This window comes from Ceratotherium simum, chromosome 4 (genome assembly GCF_057802395.1).
Source record: "Ceratotherium simum simum isolate JZ-2026a chromosome 4, ASM5780239v1, whole genome shotgun sequence".
NCBI classification, from domain to species: domain Eukaryota; kingdom Metazoa; phylum Chordata; class Mammalia; order Perissodactyla; family Rhinocerotidae; genus Ceratotherium; species Ceratotherium simum.
In genome coordinates, this window is record NC_141903.1 from 34,912,721 (window position 1) to 34,932,032 (window position 19,312).

Genomic DNA, 19,312 nt, shown 5'->3' on the forward strand with positions numbered 1-19,312 from the left:
TGGCTGACTGTCATTTCTTCAGACCAATGAACTCACTTTACAGCCTATAATGTCCAACCACGGGCACAGAGATATCCTCCTCAGAGTAAGAGTTTGATAGAAAATTGGAACAGGCAATTAAAACATTGATTGTCTAAAACAGGGGGAGATAAAAGCATGAAGGACTGGCTTACACGCCTTCATAAGTGTGTGTTCACACTCAATACGATGGTGGGCTAGAGGAGTGTCCCCACTGGCTAGATTTCTCTTGTTTTCCTGATGGATCTGGGGAAGTGGGGGTGGGGAAGATGCTGGTATGCTTTCTTCCTTACATCATCTCAATTTTTTTTTTCCTACTTGATGGGTAGTCATAGGACCAGGGTTGCAACTACAAGGGTTGGATGCAGGGATGATTCCTAAGCAAGAAACTGTAGCTATGTTTTCACTCTTTATGTCAGAATACCTAAGGGCCTGATGGGGCAGGATGTGCCTTCACCCCATCTAGCAAAATTCTGCACCTGTGTAACCTTACACTGTGTGAACAGGAGTGGACTGATGGAGAAGTACTTGCTAGAATAGTATTGCTGTCAACAATCTAGACCAGCACAGTGGCCAAACCTAATGTCCCTTCCAAAGGTGGAAAAGTTTGAGATTAAATGGAGAGAAGAAAAAATAGTAGCTATGGGTAAAGGAATGAATAAATGGATTATGTGATGAAGGAAATCCCATATTACATTAACACCTTGAAAGAGCCTCAGAACAAGAGACGAGACCTAGACTTGCCTGTAACCAAACCTCTAATCTTATTCCCTTTTATTCCATGACATATAGGCCAAGCCATTAGCCACTGCTCATGAATAAACGCTGTTATGGGTTGAATTGTGTCCTCCTCAAAAAAGATATATTGGTGTCCTAAACCCCAGTACTTCAGAATGTAACTTTATTTGGAGACAGGGTCTTAACAGAGGTAATCAGGTTAAAATGAGGTCATTAGCATGGGCCCTAATCCAATAAGGCTGATATCCTTATAAAAAGGGGAAATTTGGACACAGGCAGACATGCATAGAGGGAAGACCAGGTGAAGAGACACAGGGAGAAGATGGTCACCTACAAGCCAAGAAAAGAGGCCTGGAATAGATTCTTCCTCCTAGACTTCACAAGGAACCAACCCTGTGGACAACTTGATTTCAGACTTCTAGCCTCCAAAGCTGTGAGACAATAAATTTCTATTATATGAGCCACCCAGTTTGTGGTACTTTGTTATGGCATCCCTAGAAAACTAATACAAATGCAAATCTATATCTCTGGCCATCTTTCTTTCCAGGAAGAGTGAACAACCAGATGTACCACTCCAAGTTCTCTTCTATCAGGATGAGTTTTCTTCCCTTCTGCCCTCCTGAGCCAGTCCTATGGGATGTAATACTCTAGCAGTCTCCCAATGGCTTGTGCCAGATTTCTAAATTAGGCTCAGATTTTCCCTCTTTAGTCATCTGATCATAGGGAACTCCAAAAGAGGCCATGGATGTAGGTTGAAAGAAAGGTGTTAAAGCAGGAGCAGTAGATGCATTGCCAGTGTAAACCATCCACTCATGAAACATATTTATGATCTCCAGACCTGCTCATGTATGATCTTGTATTACCACTTCCACTTGAAGATGGAGTGCTGCTACACATGAAACCAACTTTATGGTTTGGTGAATAAGGTAACATCCAGTCAATTATAGGCATCTCAGATCTCATGTTCACTTAATGTCCCATACTCAGGGGTTCGCTTTCTACCATGGTCCCGTAGCAAGCCAGGAGCTGTGCTACGGAGTTGGGATCTCTAGGAAGCAGACTCTGAGATAGAGTGTAGGTGTTTGTTAGAGAGTTCCTTGGGAGTAACATCTGTGGAATGGAGGTGATGGAGGCAGGATTCAGCAGAGAGAGAAATAGGGAGCTCTGGAGCAAAAATGGCCCTTTAGAGTTGTGCTGTGTTAGGCTGAAATGGCCAGGTCTTTATATTTTTACCTTGATGAGTCATTGGATGTGGCCTGCTCTTCAATGTGACAGCTGAAGGGTGCCCATTGATAGAACTCCTGGTCCTCCCAGAAACAAGTCCTTCATTGAAGGGGAACCTGAGTGGTGCATCTCCATGTCCTTACAGTCCACTCTCCATTATGCTCAGATCCTCTTCTTCTAATATATTCAGTGAGCAGCTCCTTTACGGTTCTGGTGGGCCTGTCTTCATGGGGGAAACTTAGAAGAGAAAGTATAATGGGATGACCTATAGTCCTTACCACTGGTTTCAAGGTTACAACTGATAATCATTGTCTCCCTTCTCTATTATCTATTCTAGGTTTTTTCTCACCCTCCACTAGCATGTCTGCTGGTCTTAGTGGCTTATCTGGTGGTGTAATACAGACTTTCATCCCTGAGAGATCTGAGCCCTGGTCACCATGCCTTTCTCAATCTGGGATTGTTGCATATACCCACTTACCAAAGTAATTGGGCAAGTATGTGGGCACCCAAGTGGGTCAACTGGGTGCCAAACATATTTTTCCTTGCCCCTAGTGTGTAATAGCAGTGATGAGCATGGTTGGTTCCCCCTTTCAAATTGGTGGCTCCTTTTTTTGTCTGCTGGACCCTGGTCACATGGAACCCAAGGGATTGAGGCTACTGCTTTAGCTTATAGTATATTGGGAATCTTGCCATGTCCCCTGGTGGAGATGTTTCCCTTTAAGGATAAGGGCTTCTAACTGTGAAGAGCCCAGAGTTTCAGAAAGGAGAAGCACAAATTCCCCAAGTGGGTCATTGGGAGCAATGGTAACTGAGGCTATTCCTGCCGTATAAATGGTCCAGTGTTAGTCTCTATTGCTGGCACTTTGGACATTTTGCTGTGGAAGCAGCTGGATCAGCCTTGGTCAGTGAAACAACGCATGCATAGCTTTTATCTTTGCCACTCTGGCCTCTTTGTTCAGGTGCTCATCATGCCAGGCTAATGAAGGAGGCTGTCTGATGTCAAATAGATAAATCATTTTGTCTATTTCAATGTTTAGTACTCTTACTTGATGGATGTCCTCTGGTGGCCATTGACTTATCACACATAGGTTTTCACACTTTGTTTTCACTCCCATATGTCCATCAACATGTGTCTAACTCATAACTCCTTATACCCAATATTCCAACTTTTCAGGACCCCAAGATTTTGTTCTCTAACACCTTTATTCAATGAAAAGAAACCAGGGCTCTTTGTAAGGAGAGTTGAATACATGTCTGGATCAGCAAAAATAGAATAATTTTGTAACCTCTTGCTATTGCTGGAAAGCAAGGATGCTATCAAAATTAAGAGTTGGGTCAAAAGCCCACAAGAGTCAATTTAAGGAGTCTCCTGCTGGCCAAGTTGTGATAATTTAATGAGTAAAATGGACCAAAAATGTATACTTGATTAAAACAAGTTAAGTTTGTAAATGCCAAGAATATATATTGATACTAAAATGAAAAAATAATTGATTATTTTCTCTTCAAATACTCAGTGTTACACTTAGTTCAGTTTTTAGGTTATTTATTGATCCTTTTGCCAAACTTCACTGTCTTGATTACTGCAACTATACAGGATGGCTTGCAAATATATATATATATTTGCTTGGCACTTGCCAATTTCTACAAAACAGCCTGCTTGGATTTTGATTGGGATTGCATCTCTCTAGAGATCGATTTTGTAATAATGGACATCCTTTGTAATAATGGTCTTCCAATACATGAACATGGTATATTTCTCTATTTATTTAAATCTTCTCAATTTCTCTTTGCAATGTTTTATAATTTTCAGTGTAGAGGTCTTGCACATCTTTGGTTAAATCTATTCCTAATTATTTATCTTTTTGATGCTATTGTAAATGGTATCTTTTAACTTTTATTTTCCATTTGTTACAATTATATAGAAATATAATTGACTTGTATATATTGACCTTATATCCTGCAACATTGCTAAATCTACTCATTAGTCTCAGTAGTTTTCTTGTAGGTTCTTCAGAATTTTCAACATATACTTTGTCATCTGTAAATAAAGACACATCTTTTAAATATCTGTGCCTTTCATTTATTTTTCCTGCCATTTACATTGACTAGATCCTCCATTATAATATTGAACAGAACAGTGAGAACTTTCTGGACTTGTCTCTAATATTATGGGGAAGCATTCACTATTTTACCATTAAGTATGATGTTAGTTGTAGGATTTTTGTAGATAATCTCTACCACAATGAAAATGTTCCCATCCTCTAGTGTGTTGAAAGGTTTTACAAGATGCATTTTGAATTTTTCAAAGACTTTCTATGCATTTATTGAGATGATCACATAAATTTTCTCCTCTATTTTGTTAATATGGTGAAATACATTGATCAATAGTTTAATTTAACACATAGTATGTTTATCATGTAGGGATTTCATTCAGTTTTGAGTAACATAAAATTCCCATAATATGCCTCACAAATTAGCAAGGTGCTTATTTCTCTCCTGGGAGAATTCAACCCATGAACATGGTATACAGGCAGTACAGGGATAGTATAACCACTCAACAGTGCAACAGGGGAACAAAGTTACTCATTTGTTTATTTGTTATGGCTGCAACATTGTAAGACTCAGGAAAACAGAGCCACTATAAGTATTATAAGAACTATGTGCTCACTGTAGCAATTAAACCTTTCATTGGTAAGAAAACTATTTTGAATAAATAAATTATTTATTTAAAAAAAGAAATTAGACCTTTCACAAATGTGGAGAAGAGGGAGTCAGAGGATTGGAGAAAGTCTCTAATCACAATATCCTGAAACAGCAGTATGAACAGGCAGGTTTGAGTTTGCAAGGAAATTCAAACAGCTGTGCATATCTAGCCACCAAAGTGGGACCATGAAGGGTGAGCTCATGGAGATGTTTGTGGAAACTGCCACCTCTGAAGGAACTGAAGTTAAGTGTTTGGTGATTGGCTCAGCACTGATGTTGTCCAACCAAGCCAATAGTCAGGAAGACAAGCTTTAAGTTAGGAACTTCTGAACAATTCTGGATTTGTTTTTCAATCTGCTACTTCCATATCCTTTTGAGATTAATGACTTCGTCTTCATTTCTGCATTCCAAATCTCACGCAGTTTCCTCTTTTGTCCAATTCTAACTTATAACCATACAGCAAAGACTATCCCAGAAAATGTAGTTCCAAGCCTCATACAACACAATCCAGCACAACCACTATTATTCCAGCTTTCATCCTTATGCTTGCAAAGTCTCTATTTTTAACTTGAAGTGTTGTGTCCAACTTGAATGAGAAGCAAAGTACAAAAGGTAAAATTACCAAGTCTGATGACCATCCTTTTTTGATAACTTGACACATTTTAAAATTTATACCAACTACTTATTGACCAAGACAATTAGTTGTACACTACACTAGCTATAAAAATGCTGAAGATATACCACTCACCAGTAAACATCAATATCCTGACAATTTCTAAGTTCTCTTGGTAAGGAAGAAGGGAAGAATAGATATCAGGTAGGCAAATCCAAGTGTCTACTACAGAGGCCAAAAAGAAAATCCCAACATGCTCCAAAGTCAATATCACCATGACCACATACATTGTGTATAGTAGAAATTAATTAGAAACAATAACAAAACTAATTTCAAATACACTTACTTGTATATTAAAAAACACACTTTACTTTAGTCCAATTTAGACTTCACAATGGAAACAAGACAAAATATATGTGAACCATAATGAAAACAATACATATCAAAAATTGTATGATATAGCTGAAAGTGTACTGGAAGCAATAGTTATCACCATTGAGGTTTATATTAGAAAATGAAAACTACAAATTATGAGCTAAGGATTGCTTCAGAGATGAGACACTGATAAAGCAATTCCATGTTTACAACATTTTAAAGATTTCTTCTCTGGCATAAATTTCCTTATGCATAATAAAAGAAGAGATGCACCTGAAGGCTTTCCCACATTGATTACATTCATTGGGTTTCTCTCCAATGTAAGTTTTCACATGTCTTTGAAGTATGAGGAGAAACTAAAGGATTTTCCACATTCTTTACATTCTTATCTCCCAGTATGAGTTCTCACTTGCTGACTACGGAATGAGAATGACTTGAAGACTTTCCCACATTCTTTACATTTATATGGTTTCTCTTTAGTGTGTGTTCTCACATATGCACTAAAGGCTTAGGAATTACACTTTCTCACATTTCTTACACTTATATGGTTCCTCTCTATTGTGAATTTTCACATGGCTTTGAAAGAATCATATGAGATAAGACTTTCCTACACTCCAAATATTAATAGAATTTCTCTCCAGTGTGAGTTCTCACATGTTTCCTAAATGATGATGAACAGCTGAAGGCACTCCTGCATTTCATATATTCACAGTGTTTCTCTCCAATGTGCATTATCATGTGTACAGTAAAATGTGAGGAATAAAAGAATTTCTCACATTTTTTACAATTACAGGGCCTCTCTCCAGTGTTTGTACTCATGTGGTTATTAAAGGACGAGGGGAAACTGTAGACTTTCCCACATTCATTACATGTATAGAGCTCCTTTCTGGTATGTCTTCTCACTTGTAGAGTAAGCTTTGAGGAATAAGTGAAGGTTTTCCCACATTCCTTATATTGTTAAGGCTTCTCTCCAATGTGAGTTCTTACATGTACAGTAAGGTATGTGGAAGAAATAAAGGCTTTCTCACATTCTTTTACATTCATAGGGTATATTTCCAATATGAGTTCTCATGGTGCCCAAAGGATGAGTGACAATTGAAGATTATTCCACATTTTTCACATTCATAGGATTTCTCTCTAGTGACAGTTTTCACATTTTCTAAGAGATGAGAGGAAATGGAAGGCTTTTTCACATTATATGAATATAAGGCTTATCTCTACCATGAGTTCTTATATGTACAGCAATGGATGAAGAATGAATAAAGGCTTTCGTACATTTTGTATAGTCATGGTGTTCTTCTCCAGTGTGAATTTTCACATGAGTCCTAAGGTACAAAGAACAGTTGAAGGGTTCTCTACATTCCTTACACTGATAGGGTTTGTGCCCAGTGTGTGATCCCATGTGTGTCTTAACAACTGAATGATTAATAAAGGCTTTCTCACATCCATTGAATTCATAGAATTTCTCTTCAGTATGAGTTCTCTTGTGCACATTTAAATTTGGAATCTGGCTGAAGGCTTTTCCACATTGATTACCTCGATTATATTTCTCTCCAGTATGGAATATCTTCCACATAGTAGATATTAAGGTCTTTCTGAAATATTTTCCAATTTTATTATATTCATAGAGATTCTCCACCATGAATACCTCTCCTGTGTCTTGTGCTGATATGTGCTATGGCAAAAAGGATGAGGATTACATAACAGGAAGTTTTTCACATTGCAGATGAAGTGGTATAATACCAATTTAAGGTAGACTGATAAGTAAAGGCTGTGTATTCTTATCCTTACAGGAAATACTCCCAAAAATGTTATAGGTAAAAAGTCAATTTAGGATATAAAATGGAATACCAAAAAATACATGAGCCAACAGAAAATGAGAAACAAAGGAATGAAACAGAGGGTACAAATAAAAAATGTAATAGACACAATCATATAAATAATTATATTAAGTATAAATGAAATGAACTCTTCAATTAAAAGGCCAAAATGATAAGACTGGATAAAAAAGCAAGATCCAACTCTATGTAATTTTAAAAGAGGCACTTAAAATATAAAGACAGGATGAAAAGAGATATATCATACAAACCCTAAGAATAAGAAATATGGTACAACTCTATTAATATCAGATTAAAAGTATTACTGGAAACTAAAAGGGATGTTTCATAATGATTAATGTTAATTCATCAAGAAGATAAAATAATCTTACCTATGTGCACATCTAATAGCATAGCTTCAAAATACATGCGGCTTAAAAAAATGCTAGAACTGAAAGGAGAAATAGACAAATTCACAGTCATAGTTGAAGAATTTAACATTTTTCTCTCAGTTGAGAGACGTAAGAAAAAGTGGTAAGGATAAAGAAGATTTAAGCAACATTATTAAGCAACTTCGTTTAATTGATATTTATAGAACACTACACACAACTGTAGAACTCATTTATTTCAGAAAGTACATGTGGGAAACTCATCAGGATAACGCTTATGTTGGATAACAACAACAAAACTCAATAAATTTCAAAGGATTGAAATCACAGAGAGTATGTTCTCAGACCAAAACAGAATTATTTTGGATATCAAAAATGATGTCCCTGGATATTTGGAAATTAAGTAACACACTTCAAGATAACCAATGAGGCAAAGAAGAAATCAACAGGGAAATTATAGATAAATTCAAACTGAATGGTAGTAAAACCACAATATATCAAAATTCATGAAATGCAGCTTAAGTAATGCATAGAAAGACATTTATAGCTTTAATTTATATTTTTATTTATTTTAATTTATATTAGAAAAGAAAGGCTTAGAGTCAACAATCTAAACTTTCAGAGAAACTAGAAAAAGAAGATAAAACTAAACCCAAAGTAGGTAAAAGAAAAGAAAGAAAAACATAAGAGTGGAATTTAATAAAATAGGAAACAGAAAGTAATAGGAAAATAACACACAAGGGTTGGTTTAAAAAAAAAAAGATTAATAAAATAGATACACTCACAGCAGTACTGATAAAGACAAAAGGAGAGAAAACATATTTCATCAATATCTGGAATGAAAGGGGCATCACTAAAGATCCTAAATATATTGAAAAGATGATAAAGGAATATTATCAATAACCTCATACCAATAAATATAACATCTTAGACAAAATAGACAAATTGTTTAACAAACACACATTACCAACTGACACAAGAGGAAATAGAAAATTGGAATTGCAGCATATCTATTTAAAAAATTGTTTGCAACTCAAAATCTTCCCACAAAGAAAATGTTAGCCACATATGGCTTCCATGGTAAATTCTATCAAACACATAAAGAAAAAATAATAAATATTTTACACAAACTCTTTCATAAAAGACAGGAGAAGAAAACAATTGCCAACTCATTTTATGAGACCAATATAACCTTGAAATTAAAACCTGACAAAGGCATAACATGAAAAATATATATATAAACCAATATCCCTCTTGAATATAGATGCAAAAGTGCTCAACACTGTAGTAGAAAATTGAATCTACCTAACAGATAATGTTTTTCACACTGCTGCAAGCCACCTGGAAGAAAAACAGATAAACTGTTGGGCTGGTCAATCACAGCCATAAAGGTGCTCTTCTGTTCCCAGTCTGCAGGACTCCAGTTCGTTGGATCTCTTTGGATGTCTTTGTATTCTTCTACTGTTGCTGCTGCTATCCCACATTCCGAATGGAGAGCGACTTGATTCAGATTTCACTGCTCAGATTCCAGCTGTCACCACCATCACGACTGCTGTGATGGCCATTTGAACTTGTAAGTTGGAAATAATCAACAGGACCAGGACTAGGGTAAGGTAAGTACCTCAGAAGCAAAATTGTCAGTCACTCAAAAACTTAGTAGTAAAGATAGATACCATTTAATGCAATATTCTAAAAAATCAAGCTTAATGAAAAAAATCCATAATGAGCAACATATCAAAATTTCAAATAAAGACAAGATCCAGTCCTATACTTGCACAACTTGGCCTCACCCTAATCCTGGCCCTGTCACATCCTGATGTCAACTTTACTGTTTCCTGATCTCATTGGAGAAAAAAATGACCATATCTACTTTACAGTTCCCTCTCCTAGGCTGCTCTTTCAAGGCCAAGAGGGCTACCAAACTACTAGATCCAATAATGCTGGCATTGTTACATTTACAAAGAGAAAACTCCTTTAGTTTGCAAACATAATCTCTTCTAGAATATGTTCCTAATGCCAATTTTTTACATATAATTATGCATTAAAGGAAAAAATATCTTTATAATGTGGAAAAACAATGTTACTCTGGTATATATCTGTGCATGCAGTGCATCTCCCTCATCTACTAAAGATACTCTTCCAGACATACACATACACACACACACACACACACACACACATTCAAATGCACACATATACAAACACACACAAATACACAAACACTGAGTGCAGCTGTGGAGTTCTAAAATTGTTTGAGGCATTACCATTCATGCATAATGATAGATTTTTATTGATTTTTCATGACTGTGCTGATAATCTGATAATGCTCTTTTCAAGGTATTCCAGATAAATCCAAGAAAGACATAAGTATTAATCCTTTGGAGATGCCTTTAAATTCTACACTTTACCAATAAAGTATTTGTAAAGTAAGATAGGAAAGGCATAGTGGATACTGACACACTGGGGTCTCTGGGCCTGTTTCAAAACATGCACCCCCATGTATTGAAAAGGTTGTTAGGAATTTCTGATTCTTCCACCAGACATATTCTACCAAAATACGTAGATTGCTTATCTGCTTATGAAGATTTTCAGGACTTACATTTAGTCAATTTATTTTACTAAGTAAAATTTTTGGCCCTGCTACTTCCCTGCCTGAGAGGGAAATCAGTGTTCTGGATTGCCACATAAACATCGTAGTCATCTTGTCAGGACACCACTAATGCATGTTTAAAAGTATAGCTGGCACTTATCGGTTTACCTTCTCATTCTATTCTCCAAAATTCAACTTTCTGGGTTGCTGCTAGTCAGGAATTGTCCTTTGAAAGTTCAATTATCTGTGTATGTTTGCATTGGCCAAATTGAGAGATGACTGAACAACAATAAAAAGTCGGCCACAGTAGCTCAGAGTACTGTCCCTTGATAACACCTAAGGGAAAGCAAAACTACTTTTCTGACAAGCATCTTAAATAGACAACCGGGAATTTAGTCAGAAAACTGTGTAAACCAACCTTGCCTGTGAGAAGGAGAGATGTGTTAGTTTGGAATGCATTTGTCTGCAATCAACAGAAAACCCGACTACAGTTGCTCCATCTCATAGGGGTTTATTTATAAATGCAACGTAAAGCCTGGGAGAAGATAGTATAGAGTTGTTGCAGCAGCTTAACAATGCTATAAAAAATTCAGGGGCTTTCCTTCTTGCCATACTTAGCACATAGGCTTTTGTTTTATGGTATTTATCTCATGGTTGCAAGTTGGCTGCTTCAACTCAAGGCTTATTCCCCAATACCCATGCTGGTTAAGAAAAAGGAAAATGGGCAAAAGACCTAAGGAACAGGCCACCTCAGGCTAGCCTTTTCAAAAATATTTCCCTTAAGTCCAATCCTCCAAATGCACTTTTAAATCATTAGTAATAACAGAGTCATATGACACTCCTATCTGCAAAGGATTATCAGAATATGAATATTTTGGCCTAGAGTAGGGGAAGGCAAATAAAAATGGGCTTGGAAATGGCTTTTTTAGTAGCCATTTGTATTCATTTCCTACTGCTACTGTAACAAATTACCAAAAACTTAGTGGCTTAAAAACACAAATTTATTATCTTACAGCTCTGGAAGTCAAAAGTTAAACTGGGCTAAAGTTAAGGTAGGGCTGCATTCCTTTCTGGAGGCTCTAAGGGACAATACATTTTCTCGCCTTTTCTAGCTTCTAGAGGCTGCCTGCATTCCTTCACTAGTGGCTTCCTTCCTCTTCAAAGTTTGGTTCAGTTTTTTTCATATAACATCACTCTGATACTGACTCTTCTTCTGCTTCCCACTTCCACTTCTTATTAAGGGCTCTTGTGATTACACTGGACCCACCTGGATAATCTAGGGTAATCTCCTTATTTTCAGGTCAGCTGATTATCAACCTTAATTTCATCTGCAACCTTAATTCCCCTCTGCCACATAAGATAAGATACTCACAGGTTCCAGACATTAGGACATGGATACTTTGTGGGGCCATTATTTTCCCTACCACAGTCTACCCTCTGACTCCCAAAGATGCACATCTGTCCCACATAAAAAATATATTCAAGGTCCCCAAAAATCTCATCTCATTACAGTATCAACTCAGTATAATTTCATCTAAATCTCATTAACTCAAAAATCCCAAACTTCATCATCTAAATCATTTAAACTAGATATGGATAAGACTCTGGGTATTATCCATCCTGGGAATAATTCATCTCCATCTGTGGACCAGTGAACCTAAACAAATTATCTGCTCTTCATACCATAGAGGCAGGCATAGGGTGACAGTTACTGACATTCCAGTTCAAAAAGAGAGAAAATGGAAAGTAAAAAGGATCTCTTGTCCCAAGACATGTAGAAATCCATCCAGAAAAACTCTATTTGCTTTCAAGGCCTGGGTTTGAAGCTCCACCCTCTGGGCTCCAGGCTCTGTCCTCTGAGCCATCCTTCCTTTTTCATGAGAGGTAGTATATTTTTATATCTAAATAGTTTTGTCAGTCTGTTTCTTGCTTATGGAATTTTGGGGTACAATAGCCTTCTTTTATTTCATTCCCTCTGTCCCTTTAAGTTGAAGCTGGTAATATTTCTGCTGGTATAACATTCTCAAGAACCTTATGAGTCCCTTGGGTATGTCACAGGGATTCACTCCATTAGACAGACAACAGACTCCTTCCCGGATAATATAATCTCTATTTCTGACTTCTGCTGAGATGGCTGAGGATATCCATGAATCACAGGTCTAACCTCTTCAAAGAACTTTCTGTGTGACTGAATACTCTGACCTTTTAATCCTTTCAAGGCATTAGCAAAATGTTGTCCCGTGATACCCGTGGCTTTGTCTCCAGAACATGCTTTCCTGACAGTGACTCTCCCAATTTTAGTGTCTTTTACAATCTGAATAGGCTGAGAATTGCCCAAATCATCACAGTTTTGTTCCTTTTTGCTTAACAGTCCTTCCCTCAGTCTATCTAATTCCTCTCACGTTTTACTATAAGCAGTAAGAAGAAACCAGGCTGCAACTTCAACCCATTGCCTGGAAATCTCCTCAGCTAAATATCCAAGTTCATTGCTTACAGGCCCTTCTTTCCACATTTCCACTGCAGGACACAATTCAGCTAAGTTTTCTGCCACTATATAACAAATATTCCCTTTCCTCCAGTTTCCAATAACATTTTCCTCATTTCTTTCTGAGCCCACACCAGCAGTGACTTTAACATCCATATTTCTACCAGCAGTCTCTTTACAATGACTTAGGTATTCTACAAAGCAATATTTGTTTTCTGCACCATGCTCCTTACTTCCTTCTGAGTCTTCACTAGCAGAGTTGTTAATATTCATATTTCACCTAACAGTCTGTTCAAAGCAATCTAGGCTTTTTCCATCATGCTTTTCAAAATTCTTCCAGCCTCTGCCTACTGCCCAATTCCAAAGTAACTTCCATATTTTTAGTTACTTGTTACAGCAGCACTCCACTTCCAGGTACCAAAATCTCTATCAGTCAGGGTTCAACGAGCAGGAGATATATATTAAGAGATTTATTGCAAGGAAGTGACTTATTCAATTGTGGGAGCTGGCTAGGCAAGTCCAAAATCTGTGGAGCAGGCAATCACAAATGGCAGGCTGGAACTCGGGGGCATAAGCTGAAGCTGCTACGCACAGGCAGAATTTCTTCTGCATCTCAGGGAAGATTTGCTCTGCTTTTTAAGACCCTTCAACTGATTGAATCAGGCCCACCCAGATCCTCTAGGATATTCTCCCTATTTTAAGGTTAGCTGATTAGCAGCCCTAATTCCATCTGAACCTTAATTCCTCTTTGCAATATAACATAACATATTCACGAGTTCCAAGGATTAGGATGTGGATGTCTTTAGGGGGCCATTATTCTGCCTCCCACACCATTGTATAGTATCTGCAAAGTTAGGAGGCTCCTGGAGGTAGAGGAGTCCTGACAACAGAGCTGATTATTTCATTAAATCATTCAATGTTTTCACCAACATATCCTTTAATAAGCTTTCTTTTGGACCAGCCCCGTGGCTTAGCGGTTAAGTGCGCGCGCTCCGCTACTGGCGGCCAGGGTTCAGAACCCCGGGCGGGCACCGACGCACTGCTTCTCCGGCCATGCTGAGGCCGCGTCCCACATACAGCAACTAGAAGGATGTGCAGCTATGACATACAGCTATCTACTGGGGCTTTGGGGGAAAAATAAATGAATAAAAATTTTAAAAAAATTTTTAAAAAAAGCTTTCTTTTGTTAACTAATATTAATTCTACAATGTGTTTTTTCTTTCAAATTTCTTATCAACCTGAACATGTCATCATCCAAAGGCAAGTAGATATTGCCATGTTGTGCCATCAAAAGCTCCTCTAGGCTCAGAATTTGGAGCTCACTTGAGAATTTCTCTGCAACAGCAGAGGACAATTGTAGGCAATGCATTACTTGGTCCTAGAATCTATTGACCTTTACACTATTTTTGCAATACTTTAAACACAGTCAATTTGGGTATCATAAATCTGTCCAGGACTCTAATAAGGATCCTAACTTCAGTTAGATATAAGTAAGAACCCATAAGTCTTTTCAACATTAATTTAGATGAGAAAGAATAGATGATAACAATAGAGTTTGTGAAAGAATTTCAATCTAAAATAGAATCCGAAGATATAAAATGGAGAATCTCATGCTGTACTGTCAGGAAGACAAAACTTAAGGACTAAGAGACTGATTTCCTATTAATTCCTGATTTACAGAAAACTGATAGTGTTGAAATTTTCTTGGATGATGGGGGGTTGATCAGAGGTTGTCTCATATCAACTGTGGGAAGTTTTGCCAGGGGCATGAATGGGAGATGACCCAGGTTGGGTTAGTCTCACAAAGTGGGCTGAATTGAGCTTTGTTTGTGTGACTGGACTGATTTTGTCAGCTCAGGAACTTTTCAAGACTGGTCTCCATTTGTTTTTGATTTTAACTGACTCTAACTGAACTCTCCCCTTTTCACATTCCCTGCCCATAAACGTAACTTACCCCAAACCCTCAACAGACCAGCCTGTAGCTTGCTACATTTCACTTGTCCTGAATTGCAATTCCTCTGCTATTTCTGAATAAACTCATCTTTTTGAGCTTGCCTCAGTTTACCTCTTTATTCAAGTCAACAAGTTTCATGAGATGACATAGGTATTTTAGAGTGAAAGTCTAATGATGACAAGTGTGATTTTGAAATAGATAGCATGAAATTATACATGTTGCTGGCTATTGGTAAAACGAAAATCCAGAGCTTAGAAGAAACTGGACATGGGTAAATTCAAATTAATTCCACTTCAAACAGGAAAAGGTTATAGAAAAGTCATAGCTGTGTAAATAATACAAACTAAACGACTTCCAATAATTTAAAAATGAAGTATGATAAAAAGGAATCTGACATTCTTATGTAGAATCATATATAGTGAGAAGTATGTTAAAACTAGAATTACGTTTATTCTGAGAGGTTAACTTTCATATTATCCTTTAGGAATGAGTACTAAAAATTTAATCAGAAAAATGAAATTTCCTGATGTAAAATTTTTACTAATAACACAATAACTGAAAAAGTAATTATAGGGCAACCAGGCAAACAAAACGAAGAGTAACTTTACTAAGGAAAACAGTAGAAGAAAGAAGAAAAACAAGCAGAATTAAAGATTACTACTGGATTTAAAAAAGAAAAGGGAAAGGTGGAGGAGACAAAACTAACGTATGGCAGCAGGGAAGTTTCAGATACCTAAACTATTCTGGAAGACTGAATTTCCTTCTGACTTTCTCCCAAGGTCCTGGCCTAGATTGTTGGGGAAGATGGGCTTCAAGAACTTGAACTCATTACTCCCAGAGTCTCCCATCAGACACACCTCATACTGGTGGCTCTGGGACAGGGTCCCAGTACCGCCGACGTCCACCAGGTGGCCCGGAAAGTGGCCCTCAGGCACCGAGCAGCGACCCAGCGAGGCGGCCCTGCTCCTCCCGCACAGCCGCACCGCGATGAACGCGAGCACCGAGAAGAGGAAGAGCGACGACACCGCGGCCAGGGCGATGACCAAGTAGACGGTGAGCGGGTCGGCCTGCGCCTGCTCGGCCGCCGCCTCCGGCAGCGGCAGGTAGGGCTGCGAGAAGCCGTCCACCAGCAGCACGTGCAGCGTGACGCTGGCCGAGCGCGGCGGCTCGCCGTTGTCCTTGACCAGCACCAGCAGCCTGTGCTTGGGCGCGTCGCGCTCGCTCGGCGGCCTGGCCGTGCGCACCTCGCCGTTGTGCGCCCACACGCCGAACAGCCCGGGCTCCGTGGCCTTGAGCAGCTGGTACGACAGCCAGGCGTTCTGGCCCGAGTCGCCGTCCACCGCCACCACCTTGCTCACCAGGTAGCCCGCCTCGGCCGCCCTGGGCACCAGCTCGGTGCAGGGCGCCGAGCCGGTCTGCAGCAGCGGGTAGAGCACGAAGGGCGAGTTGTCGTTGTCGTCCAGCACCAGCACGCGCACCAGCGCCTGGCTGCTCAGCGCCGGCGAGCCTCGGTCTGTGGCGCCCACGCCGAACTCGAAGGCCTGCAGGGCCTCGTAGTCCAGGGACCGCAGGGCGAACAGGTGCCCGTTGTCCGCGTTGATGGACACGAGGGAGGCGAGGGGCAGGTGCGGGTCGTGGGGCGGCAGCAGCGAGTAGGTGACCTGGGCGTTGGCGCCTGCGTCTGCGTCTGTGGCGCTGACGCTGCCGATGTGCAGGGCGGGGCTGTTGTTCTCGCGGACCCGCAGGGTGTAGGAGGTTTGGGTGAAGGCGGGGGCGTTGTCATTGACGTCGGAGACCAGCAGGGTTAAGTTGTGCTCGGTTTTCAGCCTGGGTGTCCCCAAGTCGGTAACTGTAACGGTGACATTATACTCAGCTCTGCTCTCTCTGTCCAGTGCCCCATTTGTTACCAGGGTGTAGAAATTCTCTGCAGATGGTTTCAAGAGGAAGGGGAGATCATCCTGGATGGAGCAAGTCATCCTTCCGTTGTCCCCTGAGTCTCGGTCTCGAATCCTAAACAGGGCCACCTCTGTCACAGGGGTATTTTCAGGAATGGGGTTGATAAGTGATGAAATAGTTAGTTCTGGGGAGTTATCGTTAACATCCACCACCTCGATAGAGACAGAGCATTTTCCAGAAAGTCCCCCACCATCAGACGCATCTATATACAGCTCATATGAGGATATTGTCTCAAAATCTAGTTTTTTGATTAGTCGAACTTCTCCTGACAGACTGTTTAGCTCAAAAGTTGTGCTTATCTCCTGAGAACTATAAAAAAGGGAGTACGATATCTCTCCATTTGTCCCGGTGTCTAAATCTCTAGCAGAGACCTTGACAACTAGGGTGCCTACAGGGCTGTTCTCGGGGACCTGCACCTGGTATAGCGTCTGCGCAAACTCAGGGGCGTTGTCATTGACGTCCAGGACCAGGATGCTGACCTGGGCGGTGCCGGACCGGGGTGGAGAGCCGCCGTCCAGCGCCGTGAGGGTTAATCTGAGCTCCGGCTGCTCCTCGCGGTCCAGCTCTTTGTCCAGCACCAGCTCTGGATATTTTCTGCCGTCCCCCCAGTTGCGGGTGGAAACACGGAAATGAGAGTTGGGACTGATATTGTAATTTTGAATGTTATTGTTGCCCACGTCCAAGTCCTGAGCTGTTTTCAGAGGAAACACGGTCCCAGGAGGGCTACTTTCTGGGATTTTCAGCGTCATTTCTCTTTCAGGAAACTCAGGAGAATGATCGTTTATGTCTCTCACCAGTAGCTCAGCTCGAAATACTCCCAACGGTTTTTTCAGTAACACTTGGAAATGCATTACACATGGATCAGTGGGGCCGCACATCTCCTCCCGGTCCAGCTTCTCATTTAATATCAACTCCCCAGTCTGCAGATCAAGCTGTAAGCGGGGTTCGTTATCCTCAGAGACTACCCGGGCTCCCCGCTCAGCTAGCTCCCCCACTCCTAGACCCAAGTCCTTGGCCAGGTTGGCTACAAAGGAACCGCTCTCTGTTTCCTCCATCACAGAATAGCGACGGGATTCCCAGCCTGCCAGAACCACTCCCAGCAAGAGAAAAAGAATCAGGACTTGCCTTTGTTTAGGAAAGCGCGCCCCTCCGGCCTGCATCTTTACTTTCACAAAAGCTTTCCAGGAACAGGGCCCCAGATCTACTTTAGGGAGCGATGGGACTCAGACAGTAATGGATGTCTCAGTTGGTAACCTGTCCGGAAATGTCGGTGAGTCGAGTTCTCTGGAGACTTACTGGTCCTGAGCTCTGCTTACAGGCTTTTCTCTTCCGCTAGAGGTCTGAGGTAGAGTTCGTAGCATTTCCTGGGCTTTATTTTTGACGCCTTAGCCTGCAGCGCCACCATGCGTTGTCTTCGAAAAGAATTGCTACAATTGTATTCTCTCTATGTAATAATCTAGGGGGCTAACAGGAGTTTGGAAATGATTTGGGGGAGACGATGTAATCAGAAAACCATGCAATTATAATTATTCATTCCTTCGTTCAAATAAGTATTATTGATATCTATGTACTAGGTCCTAAAATACACCAGTAAACAACCCAGACATGGTCCCTACCTTCTAGAACTTGTAGTCTGGGTGGGATGCCCTAAGGAGAAATGAGAAGTGAAAGAAGACTTAATAGTGATCAGTCATCTTGTAAAAGTAATAATATACACCTGTGTGATTTCTTAAAATTCTCTAAGCAAAAATGATTAATTTCTTTAGTTTTTTTTTTCTTTTTCAAATTCTAGGCAGCCTATGTGCCATAATTGTGGTTCCCATTGGTTGGATCACATCAAGGAAACACCTACCAGTTAATTCCAGTTTCTAATACCCTTTCTACATAAGGTCAGGGAGTTGTGATTTTATGAAACTTTCAAACTATGGGAAAATGCATATGAGGGCACTCCCTATATCTCTTACTCTGCTTTTTCTCCTTAGCATTGATCACCATCTGATACAGCATATATATACATATTTAATTGTTGCTTTTTTGTGTCACCCTTGAGTTTGAAAACTTTGTTTTGTTCACTTCTACATCCCCCAACACCTAGAACAGTCCCTGACACGTGGTGGATGTTCAACAAATATTTGTTGAGTAGATCAAGGAATAAATCACAATTAATTTTAAAATTCTGACAAATGGATTCTCCTTCTAACGTAGAAGCCCCCTTTTTTGCTGGGATCCCAGTTCATTATAAGCTGGATAAACAAGACACCATGTTCCAAAGTAGCTACTTTTCTAAGCTCTTTTGAACAGTGATTTGAAATAATTCAGAATGATCTAAAATGTTTTTTCATTAAATGGCAAAATACCCTCCTCTCAAGCAAAGGGATACATTATAAAAAGGAAAGAACATGATACCAGGCTATAATGATCCTACAAATAAGGTATACATCTCTTTTAGA

General features: G+C 39.7%; 1 protein-coding gene across 1 annotated transcript; it reads right to left on the reverse strand.

The window, feature by feature from the left end:
* Positions 1-8,092: 8,092 nt before the first annotated feature.
* LOC101388711 (protocadherin beta-15-like) lies at positions 8,093-18,319 on the reverse strand. The gene has a single exon (XM_087429665.1). It carries the CDS (start codon positions 18,020-18,022, stop codon positions 15,632-15,634), a length of 2,391 nt encoding a protein of 796 aa, XP_087285791.1. The 5' UTR covers positions 18,023-18,319; the 3' UTR covers positions 8,093-15,631.
* Positions 18,320-19,312: the final 993 nt, after the last annotated feature.

Bases quoted from the DNA above. Each gene is read 5' to 3' on its own strand.
- LOC101388711 (XM_087429665.1), bottom strand. From the start codon at position 18,022: ATGCAGGCCGGAGGGGCGCGCTTTCCTAAACAAAGGCAAGTCCTGATT.